The following is a 19289-nucleotide window of genomic DNA, read 5'->3' as shown; positions in this document are numbered from 1 at the left end:
TCCTTCTGAGGGGGGTTTATGTTTTTTCCTGCAAAATAACACTATAATCTTGGCTCTGGGGGGAGGAGGAGGGGGAATTAGAATTGCCTTTCCCCCCTTTGCATGTGCCAATGTTTGATGGACATCTGTTACAAATGTTATTCATTTTTATTACAACTTGTAGTATTATTGTTCCTTGCATAGTTATTTATTAAGTAATAAATTGTAAAACACTTTAAATCAGGGTCCACAGACTTGGTTTGCCCTCCACACACTTGAGAATAAGTTAAGAATTTTAAATACAGTGAAACCACCACAACGACACTCAATATATATATATATATATATATATATATAATGATAAATCCAGTCTATACGAAATTTTTTTTTTCGAAGTCTCATTTGGATATGTGTACTGTATACTCTAGTGTTAAACTCTCTCTCTCTTTGCTGCCTCTCGACATAACGATAATTCCTCAGCAACAATTTTTTCTTGGACAGCAGAGAGAGTATTGTTATATTGAGATTTCACTATCTTTGAACACCACTTTCTTCAGGAACTTCGGAATTGTAGTGTGTCATGACAAACTGGTTAGGAATCCTAACATAACTTCAGGAACAGTCTATATTATTCCTTTCAATATAATTTTATCCCCAAAATTGACCCCATTTGAGAAATCACTAATTTAGATGTATATCAGTCAGAGTTTTGATGGTAATTAAACAATCCATAGTAAGGATGAGACAGTTTGACGCACATACATACAAACAAAATTGAGTAATGATTACCGTATTTTCATTTCATACAACGAAAAAAATGATGGTCATGAAATTTATTTTTTAATATATAATGCTTCCTACTACATTCTATGAACAGGTTGTAAACCTAAAATTTGGAAACCTTGCATCATCACTCTTGCTGTGGCCTCACAGAGCAATAACCTTGAAGTATTTATCTCTTTTATTTGACCTAGAGAAATAGAAGACCATGGAAGAATATACATATTACCATATAAATAACTCTAATCAAGAAAGAGGAATAAAATGATTTCATTTTGTATTGCACATATTCAAATGCATAACATTATAAACTGAAGAGCCAAAAAAACTGGTACAGGCATGCAGATGCAAATAAAGAGATATGTAACCAATCAGAGTACGGCGCTGCGGTCGGCAACGTCTATATAACACAAGTGTCTGGCATAGTTGTTAGATGGGTTACTGCTGCTACATGGGCAGGTTATCGAGATTTAAGTGAGTTTGAACGTGGTGTTATAGTCGGCGCACGAGAGATGGGACATGGCATCTCCTAGGTAGCGATGAAATTTGGATTTTCACGTACGACCATTTCACGAGTGTACCGTGAATATCGGGAATCCGGTAAAAAATTAAATCTACGAAATCGCTGCGGCCGGAAAAAAATCATGCAAGAACGGGACCAACGACGACTGACGAGAATCATTAAACGTGACAAACGTGCAACCCTTCCGCAAATTGCTGCAGATTTCAATGCTGGGCCATCAACAGCATGCGAACCATTCAACAAAACATTGTCGATATGGGCTTTCGGAGCTGAAGACCCACTCGTGTACCCTTGATGACTGCACGACACAAAGCTTTACACCTCGCCTGGGCCCGACAACACCGACATTGGGTTGTTGAGGACTGGAAACACGTTGCCTGGTCTGACGAGTCTCGGTTCCAATTGCTTCAAGCTGATGGACGTGTACGGGTATGAAGACAACCTCGTGAATCCATGGACCCTACATGTCAAAAGGGGACTGTTCAAGCTGGTGGAGGCTCTGTGATGGTATGGGGCGAGTGCAGTTGGCGTGATATGGGACCCCTGATATGTCTAGATACGACTCTGACAGGTGACAGGTACGTAAGCATCCTGTCTGATCACCTGCACCCATTTATGTCCATTGTGCATTTTGACGGGCTTGGACAATTTCAGCAGGACAATGCGACACCCCACACGTCCAGAATTGCTACAAAGTGGTTCCAGGAACACTCTTCTGACTTTAGACACTTCCGCTGGCCACCAAAATCCCCAGACATAGACAGTAAAGGCTCAATTACATTGGGTGAGTTTACTAGCTATTTTCCGGAGAGTAAAAGAAGCTGGCAAGTGAACCAGTTTCAACCAGTGCAGCAAATTTTAATTACACAGGACTAGTAAAATTGCTCACTAGATGAGCGAGCAACTATTTTTCTTTCCCTTCCTTTTTGTGTAATTGTAGTCTTTCTCTTTTGTTGCGAGCCAAAGTGAGAGGGTAAAAATGTAGCCACACCCATATTGCACCCAAGAGATAACAAAAACACTGGAGAGTAGCGGGAAAAGTAGCCTACCCTGCAAATTTTCTCACACTAGCAGAGCAAGCGACAATTTTACTTGCTAACACAGAGCGTGTTTAGTACCAGCGAGTAAAACCGCAAGCGAGCAGCTAGTAAACTCGCCCAATGTAATTGAGCCTTAACAAGGGAATGGCGATCAAAATTTAAGTTAACAACCAAAAAACAAAAATGCTTATAAAATATATAGCTTTAGTCTTCTTTGTTGACACCTACATAGGTTGAAGCAAGAGATACTCATGAGCAGAGAAATGAAAACCAATTAACAGGCATAGAAAAAAAAATTGCATAATCACCTGCATAAATTTCAATGGGGTGCGTCATTAGTGAACACAGGGATTATGTGATCACAGGATTAATGATCATCTCTGCTGTATGTGTGAATACATAGACTTGACAGCATTGATCAATAGTTACAAGATTATCTATGACGACTTGTAGTATCAAGGATTCATTTATGTGAAAAATATGCTCATAGCTCACTGAAGCTTCTTGGAGATTCTTAGACCATTCAGAGTTGGACGTCTCTCAAACATGCTCTAGAGAGTTCTAGCTAGATATAGATGGCCATTCTACACAAGTCAGTGTTTCAAACTGAATGTAATGCCTAATAAGCTCAGTGAACAGCTGCATTATCGTCTATAACATAGCCATAAGGAACGGTGGTGCAACAAATAAGTATAGACAGACTTCAAGGGCTAGGAAGAGGTGGGATGTGTCAATAATATTGAGAGGAAAAAAAATTGAATTTGACTTACCACTCTCTTTATCTTTTATAATACAGTAACAGTTGTCATAAAACTCTGAGAACACAGAAGAAAGCTCATATAAGTATTCACAAAGTCTATTTAAGAATAGGTCTTCCATGGTCGTTACAATGACTTCAGAGAATCTGACAAGCATCTTAGCTAAAGTGACTTCTTTTGGGTGCTCCAATTTGACATTTTCTTTTTTCGCAGCTGCTAATAGTTCATCTTGGGTTACATTTGCAGAACGAGCAATTGACCTACACAAGAAATTCATTCATTGATGCATAACCCGATATATATCAGATATATATCAGTGAATGTGATATATATATATATATCACATTCTTGCAACAAAATCTTAATGTTTATTTTAAATAAAAAGTCCAATTTATATCTTTGCTTAAACAAAGATCGCTTATAACACTAGTTATAGAAATTACACAAACAAACAATGATGAGAAATTGATTGGTTATCTAAGATTTAAATGGAAAATAAGAAATATATGCGAGTTTATTGACCCATGACTCTGCATGTATATATTTGTAAATAATTAACAATATTTGTGTAAAGCCGCTGTGGTGGTCGAATGGTCATAGTTACGGACTCGTATTGCTGGGTTTGAAAAACAATATATGTGTAAAATGAAGAATATGTAGAAATGTGTGTACAGTATAAATAATAAAAAAATATGGAGTATATCTTTTTCTGGGTTCACCGTTCTTGGAGTTGGGGGGGTGGGAAACATTATCACTTGCACAAAATCTGAAAAAGTCTTTTCGAAAAATGCCATATTTTACAGAGGATTTGATTATTTCCACTAAATGCCAGTTAAAAGAGAATCTGTGAAATTTATTAATACCACAGAAAGGGTTACAATTCATAAAACTTAGAAATAATTCAGAGTCACTGATTTATTAATCCGATTGATTTTCATATGGGTAAATCTTTACTTAATTTTTCAAACTTTTTAAATCACTATTTTGGCATTATATATGCGTGCAAAAGTCAATTGTCAGTCAATTGTTCAGTGAGACAAAATTTTATTGAAAATAGCATTTTATTAAAAGAAATATTTTTTTTTTATAACAGCAACTATCTATTGTGCTTACCTGATCCGAGTCAAGGCATATAAAAGATACACAGCAGTGTTGCCTTTATCATCCAACATCTAAAATTTAGGAATAATTAACAAATCCCAAATTTGATTAAAAAGTTTAACAAAATATTTATTTTAGTGACATTTTCAACTGAAATTAGCTGTTTAAATGAAAAAAAGAAAAGCAAGGATTTATTAAAAAAAAGAACAGCTTAATCAAACTATAATTTGACTAATGAAGATTTAAGATTTAAATTTTTGTTTTCCAAAAAAAAAATTTGTTACCTTATCAAAGGAGAACACATAATCGGAGGCTCTGTTGTGACACAGGTCAGCATATTTTATACAGCCATAAGCAACAGCTTCTTGAGCTGTCTTCAGTTCTTCTGGGGTAAGAGCCTACATGGAAGATCATTTGTTTTTTTACAAATATGAGGGCAAAATGCCCGCTAAAAGCATGATAAAATATTTTATCTAAAAAAAAAAAAATCAGCAATATATATTAGTAAAAATAAGTATGCCAAAATATTATGCATGAAGGCAGAAAACTACTGTTGATGGAGAAAGAAGCGATCTAGATGAGAAAAAACAAATACAGGATATTTGACATATTTTAGATTATAAGTTTATGAAATGTACATTTCGGAAATCATGGGTAGTTTCCAGGAATAAAATGAATCGATTGAGCTTTGGCTTCCAGCTCTAAAACTGAGCTGCATTGTGCAACTGAGATTATGCCGAAAGATCTTTTTTTTTTCCTATTAAGATTTAAGGAGATTAAAGAGGAGAGATTATTTTTATGAGATCAAAGAAGTCTTTTCTTTATAAAAAAAACAAAGAGAAAAGGATGCCTTTTTATCAAATTCCCAAACTGTCCAACTTCTCTTAAAAAAATAAAATGCATGCAATAAGACACAGTTGAAATTCAAAAGTCAGAAAAATGTACTAAAAAAATGTAAATTGTACATATTTCCATTTGATTGTCGACATATATTTAAGAGTTAAAATTACAAAAACAAACCTCATCACGTTTTTTCTCATGAAGCTTTTGAAGAGCTCTTGACAAGCCTTCGTCCAATAAATTTGATAGTTTTACAGTGTCTCCTGATCTTGTCTTGAATTTTTTTCTTTTAAGGAAAGGGAAAGAAAATATTTTTAAAATGAATAGAAACACAGTTGCAGTTATATTATAGATAACTTCACTTAATTATGCAGTAATTAGTTTGTTTCAATTTTCACTAATGTACTTACATTATAACTTACATCGCTATTTAACATGAAAATTACAATATCCTCTGATTGTTTTGGTTTCTTTTTGCAAAACATAGTTATATGTTTTATATAATTTTTACTTACACAAATACACACACTTTTCATTTCCCTTAAAGTAAAAACCAATAATAATAATACCTAGAACAACAATTAAGGATTTTTTTTTTTTTTTCACAGACTTTGGCAGCACCTGATTTATAATCTGTTTACTTACTTATCTTCCCCACGTACTACGCCGAATTCAACATGGTCTACTCTAATTTCTGGAGTGATCCAGCCAAGCTTCTTTCCCGCAAGAAATATGGAATCAAAATGAACCGACTGAGAGAGAGAGAGAGAGAAAAGATTCAAAATTTCAAGACAATGTCAAATTAAATGATAAAATTATGTTAAACTAAGGGCAGTAAAACCCCTCTTTAGCAGACACTGGTGGGACAAAAAAAATGTCTGTAAAAAATGGGTGAGCTTTAATCAGGGGTTTGAAATATATACTTTTATTATACAAGGGAAATTGTTATTTGGCCATAAAAGAGGGGTGATCGTTATATATAAGAGGGGTTCTACTACATATCATAAAAATCACAAAAATGTTGTACAGAAATTCAATTCAATTTAAATTTCCTAGACAGTTTTGTGCTAATTTCTCTCAAAAAAATTTCTTTCCTTCCATACCTCATTGCATTTTTCCAAATAGCTCACACTTCGAGTTAACTCCTCCTTGTTAGCAAAGCATTTAAATACCAAAAATAAATAAATAAAAATTGTCATGGTGTGCATATGAATATACACTTGTGTTGTGGGTTAGCTGGTTGCTGTGACAAGACTTTTTCAAAGGAGAAATCAACTCATATTTACAACTCAAAGATGGAAAAAGTAGAAAACTAACTTCAGCAAACCAGATAGAATGCACTCAGAGCTACAATTATTGTATTATCAATCTAAAAAAGTCAGGGTGATAAAAACAAAATTAAGATGCACATGTAAATTTGAGCATTTGCTATCCTAGTTTTTTCAAAAACAATGTTTTTACAATAGACATGCCTTAAATTACAGTAGTCTTGATAATCCGAGGTGAATGGAACTGCGGCCACCTCAGATTATCGAAAAACTCTACTTATCTCAAAAACAATGAAAAACTTTTTCATTTTACCGTACTCACCATTGCAATATTTCTCTTTATTTACCCCCTAAACCAGATCTTCACTGTTTCGTCGAATTGGAATCAATTTTAGATAGATTTTTTTAATTCACACCTCCTAATCATAGCTGATGACCAGAACCTATCCAGAATTGAATGGCAATAAATTTGAGTCCCTCTTGGGTAAATATTTTATTAGTAATAGAGTTCTTTTTCTTTTCCTTAAGTTCAATCTCATTCAAACTAATTTTAGAACCGACAAGAATCTTGAACCACTCAAGCTCCACATTAGACGTAATTGCTGTTTCAAATAAAATCCAGGTTTCCGATTTCTCTTTTTGATGGCATTTTTCCCCTTTTGCAAAATATCCTTCGCACCCATTTCCCTGATTTCATTTCATCATTTCCCTTAAATGATGTTCATATTCTCTGGAGTAAATTCAAAGTTGTTATCGAAAAACGCAAAGCCTCTGTGTCCATCAAAAATACCTCTTCAAAATGTATCTGTAACCCCTGAATCAATCGTGATATTATTCATTTAAAAAGAAAAATTCGTCGAAATGTCCCCAAACTTAAATTTAATAACTCTCTTTCTCTTAGAAATAAGATCTCAGCCTCTACATGTAAAATTAAAGATCTCAGATAATTGATCTTAGATTGATTCAATAAACTTTTTTTCTCACATCAACATGCTTTCAATCATCTTTATCAATAACTACCCAATTAGCTCTTTTTATACATGATTTATCAAGCAGTATCAAGAAAAATGTCCAAACTGATATGGGTTTTCTTGGATTTCTCTAAAGCTTTTGACAGGGTGCCCCACATTAAACTTCTACTTGAACTCCAAAACCTTGGCCTATGTGTTGAACTGATTAAATGAGTGGAAGCTTTCTTTACCAACTGCAGTAAGTTTGTCTCCTTCAATGGCCAGAACTCCCCATTTCTCCAAGTCTGGCATATCTCAGGGTTTGGTCCTCTCGCCATTATTATTTCGATTTATATAAATGATCTTCCTAATTCCATCAATTGCCGTATCCGACTCTTTGCAGATGATTGCGTAATCTACCAAACAGTGCACAACGAATCCGACCAAGCATTTCTTCAAAATAACCTCAACATTGTATCAGAATGTGGTGTTTATCCTGGCAATTACCCCTTAATTCTTCTAAAACAGTTTTTATGAAAATTACTTGCAAAAGACTTCCCCTCGATTCTTCTTACACTATCAATAACTCTTTAATCACAGAAGTTTCTAATTATAAATATCTGGAAGTAATTATTTCTGCCGACCTCGGTTGGAATCTCGATGTTGATTATATCTTTCATAACTATCTCTAAAAACTCTTTTTTTTCTGTCGGAACCTCAAAAACTCCCCCCATCACCTCAGACATCTCTGCTTTCAAACCTACACCCTTCCTGTACTCTCATATGCCTGTGAAATCTAAGACCCCCATACTCTCTCAAACATAGACAAATTAGAATCTATTCAAAATAAATCTGCCGGCTTTATTCTTAACTGTTGGTCATTTTCTGCCTCCATCACTGAACTCAATATGCAACCGCTTTTCACCCACAGACATATCTCTGGATTAACTTTACTTTTTAAAATCCTCCATGGCCATTTTCATATTGACACATAATTTTCTAACTCTAGCTTCATACTTTTCCAATAGAATTAACCATTCCCAAAAATTGAAACACATCTTTGCATCCACAGATTGTTTCAAATTTAGTTTCTTTCTTCAAACAATAACTGATTGGAACAACCTTCCATCAAACATTATTGATTGTACAACAGTTTTTGATTTCCTTTGTAACATCAATCGTCTCTGTCAAACTTCACCACCGCATTCCCTTGTATAGGCCTCGGCCAAGCAATATTAAATAAATAAATGTTGGTTTTACTTAAAAAAAAAGACAAGCAAAAGCAGCACTAGCATAACTTACTGTATTTTTATTCTTGAATAAGATATAGATGAGAATTTTTTTTATTTTGTTTCAAAACGGTGCTCCTTTTGTAAGCAGCAACATTTAACCATCCTTCAAACTTAGTATAGAAACAAAATTTCTTTTACTTTTATTTTTGAAGTAATTTTGCATCATGTCACAGGGATTACAAACAATACAGAGTAAAAATCTTATGTCATACTATAAGTTTTAAGAAAACAAAGAATGTGAAAAGGACATGAAAATTAGAGTGATTAAGAAGAGTTGGGGATGGGATTGTGGTGAATGAAGTTGAGACACTGAGAAAACTCAAACTTTCGGGGCTCTGATTTTTGAGACTACTGTATATCATTTTAACATGTCATTTTACAAGGATGATCAATGAACTTAACCAAAAACCTTTTTTTTAATCCAACTAAATAATTTTTAAACTGGAAACACAATTCAATCCAACAGAACATGTGATCACTTTTTACATTACTCTACCTTAACAGCAATTTTTTGAGGTTTCTGTCAGAGTAATTAGCAATTTAACACAAGACATGGTATTAAGTCACCCTTCTTTATTATTTGGTCCCCATAGGTAATGTTATACAGAGGTCTGACTGTACTTAGAAGATAGAGATCATCACCTGGCCTGCATCCACAACATATATTAGCCAATCTGCTTTTTCCTCAAATATTCTCTGCTTCAGAGCTGCCATATCAGATGTATCATATGTATAACCCCCATCAGATTTCACAATGATCAATGGAATGGAATGCTCCGGGTAGAAAAGAATTCTTCGACCATCATCTTCATAATAGTAATCTTTTGAAACTAAAAAGTGATTATAAATGGTAGAATAAGGACAATGATATAATTAAGGAAACAAATATTTTCTGGATATTATGGTGAGATCAACTCAGAAAGAATAGTCGTCTGATTTCTGCAAGGATGCGAACCCAGGTAAGCATGCTATCATCTACATCACTGGAGACATGACCCTGCCTTCCTTATTTCATGCAGGGTGGCAAGGCACTAAAGCAGAGGAATTAGTAGCCTCTTTTCACTTCAGCAAATGGCCCAAGGTAGGATGGTAAAGAAAGACAGCTTTTTCTCAACCCAATATGTAAAGGAAACATATTAGTCAATTTTTTAGTCAATTAAAATATCAAGTTCTCATAAAATAACGATTGCTTATGAAACAAAATTTTTTTCCCATTAACCCATTTTTGGCATGGTGTCCCCATAGTGAAATCACCTGTTTACATTGTTTTCTATGGAATTTGGAAAAATGTCTGCCTTTCAAAGGGTTAGTCTTCAAATTTTTTAGTCTTCTAAACTTCATTTAGTTCAGTTTATAGGGAGTATTTCTTATGATTTCAAAATTTTTGAATAGAATGACTATTTTTGGTTATTGAAAAACATTGAACTGAAATAAAAAAACAACAACCTGTTTTTTCTAAATCATCAACAACTTCTTTCATTCTACTTTGATAAAATGATTCTCCTCTTTCAGTCAATGTTACATCTAATCTGTCATAAATGGCCTGGATTTCTAAGAAAAGAGAAAAATTCATACTTTATTGAGCCATCATTAAAAAAGTCTCTCTCAATCAGAATGTTTTCAAACTATATACTTCACATATAATTATAATTTTAACACATATACACAACAAATCCAAAATATGAGTACTTCTACAATATCTGAGCACTATTTATATCTATAACAGTGGCACTTTTTATTGAGCCACACTTCCAGTGAACTCACATAAGCATGCGAGCATCCTCAGTGATACTCAATTTATATTTTCATACTCTTTCGAACAGTCATGGATTATTCTATACTTGCATGCCTAAAAGTTCATTCTCCCGTCCATGGCTTAAGAGCCCCTGATCTATAAGCTTCTCACATTTCCTTTTGTTATGTGATGATTATCCTATTCTTGGTTATTCAATACCTGTTACAACTACTGCTATACTGCACATGTGATACTACTTAATCTTCTTGACAGCAATTGTAGTCATTACCAAAGAATATTTATTTTATCAATATATGTTTCTTTGAAATATAAAACCCACAGATGGGTTTTATTATAGTTTACGAGGATGTGTCTGAATCACCATTTTTATGCAATAAAATTGCCAACCAAAAAAATTCACAGCTTCATTTTACAAACCTATAATTTACAAACTGACACAATTTTACAAACTAGTTCCCTGGTCCAAAACAGTATAGCATAAAAACCTACAAAGGGCAAAAATTTACTCCATGTTATGGAGTAGATTTCACCCAGTCAATCTCTATTTTACAAAAGAAAAAAAAAATTGGTATTTTTATGTTTTTTAACCCAATCCAACGGGTTTGTTGTAAAAGCAAAGAGCCATTCTTCATTTCTGAAGCAATATTAAAGGATGGTTTAAATAATTGAACTTGCATTTTTTTGCAACAAAATTCAAGAGGAAACATTTTTCTGTCAGGCTGTATTAACCTGTCAGGTTGTGAACAGCTCAGTGTGTACAGCTCACACTCAATTATTTATCTTCAGGTGATCAACGAGTGCTTGAGCTTACTGAATCCACTATTTGCTACAGTCAATGCTCGATTTTATGAATCTCCAATTCATGAACACACTTTTTTATGAACTTTTATTTCTATCAACTCTATATTTTAAAAAACCTTTCTTCTGCTATTTTTGTAAAAATTAGTTTATTCTTCGAGCCACCACTAGTTTGTTGTAATAAAAAGTAAACTTTAATTCGGACATTCTATGTGTCTTAAGAGAAAATAGAGGAAGAGAGGGAAAGTAGAGAGAGTTCACCAAATTGTGTCATGAACAATATACAGGTGTTTTTCAACACGTGCCAGGAAAAAGGGTTTGATTGTTCTTGGGGGTGACTATGAATTGAAGATGAGTTGACAACATAATTCACTCTTTATGCATCATGATTGGATCAACTGGTGGTTCCAGGTATGGTATAATATATTAAGGTTATTGATAGGCCATTTCTAAGAGTCGAGAGTCAATCAAACTCTATTTCAGCCAACTGCATGCTGTTTGTCTATTTTCTTCTTTGCAATGTCAATAAAACCAAAAAGATTGTGCTTCAGAGTGGATGAAAAAAAATTTTTTTTAATGAAATTCGCACTCTTACAAAGACAAAAATAAAAGTACGGGGTTAAAAAACTACATTGAGTCCTCTAATGAATGATCTTTTGCTGAAAAAAGATCAGCAAAATATCATTTCCATGGCAAGTGGTTCCAGCTGCATTCCACCATCCTGAAAATATTTCAGAGAAGCGAGATTCACATGAAACAACTCATTTTTTCATTTCCCTGCCCCCGGTTTTTTCATTTTTTCATAGTCTGTTCCACTTACAAACTTTTAATTTTACAAATTGCTTATCAAGTCTGTACGGTTTGGTATACATGAGCATTGACTGTATAAAGTGTTACAGAAGACTGTTCAAGTAGTGTCATTGTGATTCCAAAACGTCAAAAACATTGATATTATTGTTCTTACCTCTGTGCATTTCTCAAATGCAACGCATTAAATGATGTCTTCAAATGCACATTTATACATGCCCTCATTTTACCATGAAGTAACTATGACCATCAGAAGCTCCATCTTATGAATTCCCTATGGAAAATGAAAGAGCAAAGTTCCTGAAGAAGGGGGGGGGGGGTAACATTTTTTTTGGTGGTGGTGGTGTGAGTGTGGGGAAGAGATACTCTTTTTTTCTAACAAAATGGTATAGGAATAAATTCTTGGTTCTTATACTGTAGGTTGTGGTGACTCAAAAGCTTCAACTATAAAAAAAATCAATCACATACTTAATGGAAAAAGAAACCGACCTTTACGAGAAACATCACAGATTAGCTTCCATGCATTAATTATCTTAGGGTCATACTGTTGTAACTTGACCACACAATCATAAGCGTGCTTTTTAAATTCTTCATCACTGTCAAATCTCAACTTTGCTTCCTGCAGTGGGCAAAATATTTTTTTAATAATCTAAAGTGATAAAATAAATTATGAGTACATGAACATAAAAACAAATTTTTATTACACAAGTGATAGCAGCAAACTTGACAATAAAGCTAGAAATGTACCTATGCGTATCTTAATTCAGTACATGTCATTTATTGGGATAATGGATATTCATTCCCCATAAACATTCCTCTGAGGAATTTCTAACTAATCTCATACATGCTGATCGATTAGAAATGTGTAGCCCTGTGTTTCTGACGATCAGAGTTATGTGCATTTCACATTTAAAAAGTGCTGCTATCTGCCTTCCATTATTGGAATTGAAAGCAGCAGATGCCTGAATTTTCAGGTTTATGTAAGTATCATGTTGGAGGTCTTCCTGTTCTCTGTGGAGAAACTTTTTAAATGGGAGACAGGTTTGCATTGTATACCTGAAGATGAAATTGTTATCAGACAGCTGTAGGAGGTGAACACACCTTCCTTACAAAGATTTTAACAACTGGCTGTTGCGAAGATATATTTTGGAAAGAGAAAATTCAACTGCCCCTGCTGGGAATCGAACCCACGTCCTTTCACTTTCCGGGTGAACGCCCTAGACCACTAGACTACAGAGGCACAGAATCTCTCAATCTTTCCTCAGAGCTCGTGTACACTGAAAGGGACCATACATGGACGGCCGAAAAAGACTCGGGCCAAGCTCATAACTGCTGACGATGCCACCAGATGGCGACTTCTGGTGGCAGCGTTCACCCGGAAAGTGAAAGGACGTGGGTTCGATTCCCAGCAGGGGCAGTTGAATATTCTCTCTTTCCAAAATATATCTTCGCAACAGCTAGTTGTTAAAACCTTCGTATGGTAGCGGAGAGTGACGTCATTCTTGTACACCTTCCTTATTGACAAATATTTTTGTGTGTATTCCATTAATTCATAAAGCTGATTCCTTATTAAGCCATTGTAACTGCTACCATCTGTGTACTTGTGTCGCTGAGTTTGTAACGGACTTCCTGTATTGCAGGCAAATGAAAGATTTAAAAAAAAGTCTTCAGTTTTTGATCAATTTTTTTCAGTTAACCAAATAAATAATTTATTGGCCAGAAGACTTTCAAATGATCTTTTCTATGATACAGGTATCAAAAGTTATTGTAGTCCCCACACTAAACTGTTCTAATCTGCTGTTTGAAACAGCTCAATTCAAAAAAGGAAAAAGAAAAAGGACACGATCTTAGTTTGAAAGAAAAAATTGTGTTTAAGAACAGTGTGAAGAGAGTTATCAAAAATGACCCAGCATAATGCAACGGCATGATTGAATGCCTTCCAACCAGTTTTTTATAAAAAACGAAACTGTCAAGGTTTGAGAACAGTAACGTTCTAGAGAGATTTTGTGGTTTCATCTAGTACCATTATAACAAAATTTGATTGTAGTTATAAATTGGTGATTATTATCAAATACCTGAGTCCTCATCAAATCATATTAGATGCTGTGAAATGCATAACTGATCTTTTATATTCAGGTTTAAGCAAGCATATGTCTAAATAAAATTTTTTTAATGTTATTAAGCTATCATTAAATACCATGAATACCTTATAGAAAGCTTGAAGATCTTTGATAGAGGGCGATTCTTTATGATAATTTGGAAACATATTTTCTAGATGAGCTATAAGCATTCCAAATTGAGTACCCCAGTCTCCAATATGATTTAGGCGAAGCACATCATGGCCAAGATACTCCAATAATCTGCTGATACTTTCTCCAATTATAGTTGACCTATGAAATTCATAACATATAAAAAAATAAATAACCTTTAAAATAAAAATTGAATGAGGTTAATTAAAAAGATGAGATGAATACTCAACTTCAGCATTACTCTATTTTTCATTTTTTTACTCTGTCATACAATGTTACAATTTGTATGAATATCAATTGAAATTTTTTATGTGTGTAAAATGTATATCTATGGTAGCAGTTTATTCCCAAAAAAAATTTTTGAAGAGTAATTTCACTCCTCTTGCAAATTATAAGGGTATTTTTTTCAATAGTGAGAAATAACTCTTTAATCCCTTAACTCCCATGGGCATATTTAAACGTTGTTACTCTTTGTGATAAAACAAAGTGGCACTGGGGAGCAGATCATGTAAGATTTCATCAGCAGTTAAGGAGTTGAAAAAAAAAATTACCTAAAATTTAGGAGGATTAATTGAGGAGTATTTTTACCCTTTAACAAAATTTTTCGGAGTAAAATTGAATTTTTAAGTGACTGAACAATTAGAATTCTCACTGTACAATTTTGTGGCTTTATGGACTCCTTTTTTAATAAGGAAGTTTTTTTTAGCACAATTTGTTTTGCCATTGAAAAAAAAGGACTTTAAACTGCAAGTCCCCAGTCAAATAAACCCCGGCAGTGACTTTGGTATTTTCATCAGCGGTAGAGGAAAAAAAGTGGATTAGAATCGTTACATATCCCATGTGAATAGTGGGAGAACTTAAAAAATATGGAGGAGGCCAAAATACGACTTTTCTGTATTATGTTACCCTGGGGAACTCAAAAATTAGCTGGGACATCTGGTCAAACTAGGCATTAAAAAAAAATAAGAGAGTCAGTTAAAACCACTTTCCTCCCCCCCTATGATTGCAAGTATGATCATAATAAAAAATAACAGTAGCAATAATTTTTTTTTCTACACACTCACCTTAGATGTCCAACATGCATTTCTTTAGCAATATTTGGAGATGAAAAATCAACAACTACCCTCTTCTTCTTGACAGGAGGTGGATGCACACCACCTTCCAGAATTATTCTGGTAACCCTTTCACTGAGAAAACCGGTTTGAATTGAAACATTGATGAAACCAGGACCAGCGACTTCTACAGATTCTATAATATCATCTTTTGTGACTCGACTTGCTATCTGCTCCCCAATACTTCTAGACGAAACCTTTTGGCCACTGTTCTTGAGAGTCTATTAATGAACAAGGAAATTATTTTTTTACCATCAATTTTCATGAAAGGGAAGCCCATGAAGAGCCAATAAATAAATATAATGTGAATAGAAATATATAGTAATATAGTTTATAATGGGCATATTTGAAACATTTTTTAAATGATTATTTATACTATAAATTTATATTATTTACATATAGGGCCTATACTTTATACATGGAAGATACTGTATAACTTGTATATAAGCTTGTTCCCTTAGAAGTTGGCACCCTCACCACACTTCAAGATCACCAAAACAATAACAAATTTAAAACCAGTGTAAAGCTGACTCCCCAAAAATTACACATTTTAAAGAAAAAAACATTTCCAAAATATGAAAAATAATCAAAACCTTTATCCTCCTGTCATTTATTTGCCAACATTTCACATGACAGTAATAATGCATTTTTCTATCGCATCCATGGCTACTGTGTGGACAAGGCATGAGTACGAAATATACTTCCCCCCCCCCCGGTCTAAAAAAAAACCTGCACCTGCTACAGTTTGTAAATCACATCATTCAATCTTGAAGAAAAACTTATTCAAAAGCAAAACTTTAAATTATGCATACTCCCTCGCTAAGATTATTAAGCATCGAGAAAAAGTAACATACCTGACATATGCTCATGGCACAATTGCACTGATAGTCTCCAAATTTGGCATTTGAGCTCCGTGTAACATCAGCAGTTTGGATGTTTATTTCAGGGAAGATTTCTCTAGCACTTGCTGTGAATTTTTTTTCCAAGATCTTCAATATGGTTTCATTAGAACTGTCTGTACTGGTTTCACCAAGTTCTTCTGCATGCTATCAAAATTTTAAAGTATAAATTGATAGATTAAAGAATTATTAAACTTATTAATTATACGAAAATTTTTATTTAAAACATTATTTGAAGAAAAAAAATATTTTTGATGATGTGCCCATGTCCTGAACAAGAAATATATTTATTGTACTTGATACACAGCAAAAATGCAAAGGTCTTTTTGCAAAGGCTTTTGCATTTCATTATTGAATTACTATATAAGTCCTCCTCCCCTGATCCAACCATGGCTCATCGTTGTTTCATGGAAGAGATATAATTGAACTCCTGTGACAAATTTTTGATACATTGAAGCAATTTTGATCTCCCATATGATATATTTTCTTTTAATTCAAGTTCTATAACTCATATTTTTAATAAGTTGAAGTAATATCAATTACTGGTAGCACTCTGAGATATCAAAGTTTGGCTAAATTAGTATATAATAATTTTGACTTATTAAATAGTGAAACCTTGACCTACGGCTTATAATTAGCAAGTAATGTAAAAGTCACAAGCTAAAAACAAACTCAATAACTTGATAAACTAAGACTAACAATCCCAACTAAAAGCATGAAGATGAATCAGTTCTGAACTGAATGATCCAGTCTAATTATGTAACTCAATTATAGAACATTATCCCTATGATACTAAGTGAACACATGTATACAATACAAAATTTTATAGAGTATCTCACCCTTTTGAGGATATTAATTCTATACTGTAACTTTGAATTTTCGGTTTTTAAGGCTTGAATCTGTGGGTCCATCATCCAATTGGAATCTCCTTTCATTTCTTTTACTTTTGACAGAGCTGCAGCCAATGATTCAGCTTCCGCTTCCTATGGATGAAAAAGGGGGAAAACACAAGAAAAATCTGTTTTTCATCAATCTCTTGAGAATTAATTAATTAGGTCTAGTTATTAATTCCATGCATATACAGACATGCCAACACTGGCTTAAAGCTTGTCAGTAGTGATGGATGTTCCACTTTGCCATTGGAGGGGGTACCCCTAGGACAACATAATCATAGTAAAATAAAAAATAATCACCCAAAATGCCAATTTAAAAAAAACAATTAAAAGTTCATTAAATACAGCACCTCATTGGCACTGGAACATAGAAGGCTCAGGCCACGTGAGCCCCCCCGGAAGCAACTTTCCAAGGTCACAGAGCTTCTTAGTAACTCATGAATATTCAATAAAATCCCAACAAGCATACACCCTTCTTATGGGCCGCATATATGGAAGTCTGGCATCCCTAGACCTCTCCCCATTCCCGTTTTCTTTGTATCAGAGCTCCTACAGCACCTATGACGAAGCATTCTTCCCAACACAAATTCCGACAGCCATGCACTTTGCAAATGAAGTCTGGTCCGCTGCCCTGAACCCATAGGTGGAGATAGACTTGGAAGTCTGGGGGGCACCGTCATTAAAAAAAAATTACAGAAAATCACCAAGGTGGACCATATATCAAAGCTGTTCCTCAGTCTTATACCAGTGGAAGAAAACCAAGTTTTTTGCCGCTGATATGAGACGCTTTATAATACATTGCTTTTTCGGTTTCAAGCACTGACAGACACAAAGCATTTAATTGGCGTTGATTGATTTTAGGTGTTACCTTTGATATATTTTGGTTCACTGCGCTCATTTTGTGGGTATTGAATGCTGTGCATTTTTTTTCTTGCTAGCCATATTCAATTTCCTCTATTTTAAAGACATTTGGTGAACAAAAAAATTGAGTTGCCAAGGGGCCAAAACCTTAGCACAATTATAAATCGCCAATTCGACAGCAAGAGCAGACTGATCTAATGTATATGCATATATATGAACTGACATCATCATTATGACCCCCCCCCCTTCCCCAGACTCTCAAGTCTATCTCTGCCTGTGTAGAAAGAGCAGTTAAAGGGCATATTCAGTGCTCCTCTCTGGTTTAGCACCCAGAGCATCACACTTCTGAGTGTACCCCGTAGTTGTAACCATGATTCAGTCACGTCTAAGATTCCGTTAGCAGGGTTGTTCAAACTTGGCAAAACCTTGAAATTTATTGAGCGATAGGCTGAAGCTATTCTTCATCATGCATCCTTTGCTTCTGAATATTTCAATTTTTTTTCATTGAATTAACAAAAAACACCCCAGTTTTTGGCAGGATTAGACATGATATCTGCAAAAGAAATTATAACTTTTTGCCCATAATGTGCCTCTTGCATGTTTTTGAACAGCGATTACACCAAGAAATGTGATTGGCGTTAGGTTGACGGAGTAAATGTTCAAATGAGTGACCACCAGGTAAAATACAGGAGTCACATCACTACGGACAGTACCTGAATGATGGGTTCTGTGAAAGGCAACGGTTCATCCACTCTAGAGAAAGCGCCTTCTTACGGCTTGCTTTCCAACCCCACATTGTATGGTGAAAATTAGTTTTGGAGAGTTCTATCGCCTCTTAAACTTCTGACCATCAGTTTAGTTACACCTTGTACACGAATTCGAATCATAATGAGCGCCCCTCACCCCAGCCTTTCATGTCACTCCTGCCCACGACAGAAAGATTGATTTTCAATCAGTGATGTAATATCAAATACCGGTTGAATCGCGCTAATAATTATTTATATCTGCAACCATTCATGCATTAGTAATACAAATCGAAATACATATCAACATGAAGACCCGATTTTAATGTAAAACTTTCACCGTAAATTTTTTTTTGAAACTCGGACTTTAATTTGTTAAAATACAGTACATAATTTCACAGTACCTAGTTGTTAAGGATGATTATGTCAATGCTTCGATTATTGTTAGAAAAACATAAAATATTAATTAATAACTCACTAAAACATCGCATTTTTCAGCGTAGCTACTCATCCTTTCCAGGTGTAACTGATGAACTTTTTATCTCCACAATTTTAATTGAAATTTATAAATACATACAAAAAAGCGAAACGTGCGCTTTTAAGCAGTTCGGGAACTCGAGGACCGGAAAAAAACAAGACG

General features: G+C 34.3%; 1 protein-coding gene and 1 non-coding gene across 2 annotated transcripts; both read right to left on the bottom strand.

The window, feature by feature from the left end:
• Positions 1-797: 797 nt before the first annotated feature.
• Positions 798-19264, bottom strand: ArgRS (arginine--tRNA ligase-like protein). The gene is made up of 14 exons (XM_089249382.1): positions 19128-19264; positions 16992-17135; positions 16108-16299; positions 15206-15474; positions 14099-14282; positions 12382-12511; positions 9978-10082; positions 9174-9361; positions 5667-5773; positions 5202-5307; positions 4466-4579; positions 4194-4252; positions 3093-3340; positions 798-949 (listed from the first exon to the last, which is right to left on the bottom strand). Exons 1-14 carry the CDS (start codon positions 19158-19160, stop codon positions 840-842), a joined length of 1989 nt encoding a protein of 662 aa, XP_089105508.1. The 5' UTR covers positions 19161-19264; the 3' UTR covers positions 798-839.
• Positions 13059-13132, bottom strand: TRNAS-GGA (transfer RNA serine (anticodon GGA)). The gene has a single exon. It is a non-coding gene; the product is annotated as a tRNA-Ser (tRNA).
• Positions 19265-19289: the final 25 nt, after the last annotated feature.

This window comes from Pholcus phalangioides, unplaced genomic scaffold, assembly GCF_987345545.1.
Source record: "Pholcus phalangioides strain wild (caught in Gottingen) unplaced genomic scaffold, Ppha-v1.0 ptg000022l_1, whole genome shotgun sequence".
NCBI lineage: Eukaryota > Metazoa > Arthropoda > Arachnida > Araneae > Pholcidae > Pholcus > Pholcus phalangioides.
Note: the sequence above shows the minus strand (reverse complement) of the source record. Positions and strands in the feature narration are given on the sequence as shown.

Coding starts and splice junctions, on each gene's coding strand:
- ArgRS (XM_089249382.1), bottom strand. CDS start 19,160: ATGAGTAGCTACGCTGAAAAATGCGATGTTTTA. Junction 12,512..14,098: donor ATCTTCAAGCTTTCTATAAG/GTATTCATGGTA, acceptor TGCCCACTGCAG/GAAGCAAAGTTGAGATTTGA. Junction 4,580..5,201: donor ATGAGAAAAAACGTGATGAG/GTTTGTTTTTGT, acceptor TCTTCCATGTAG/GCTCTTACCCCAGAAGAACT.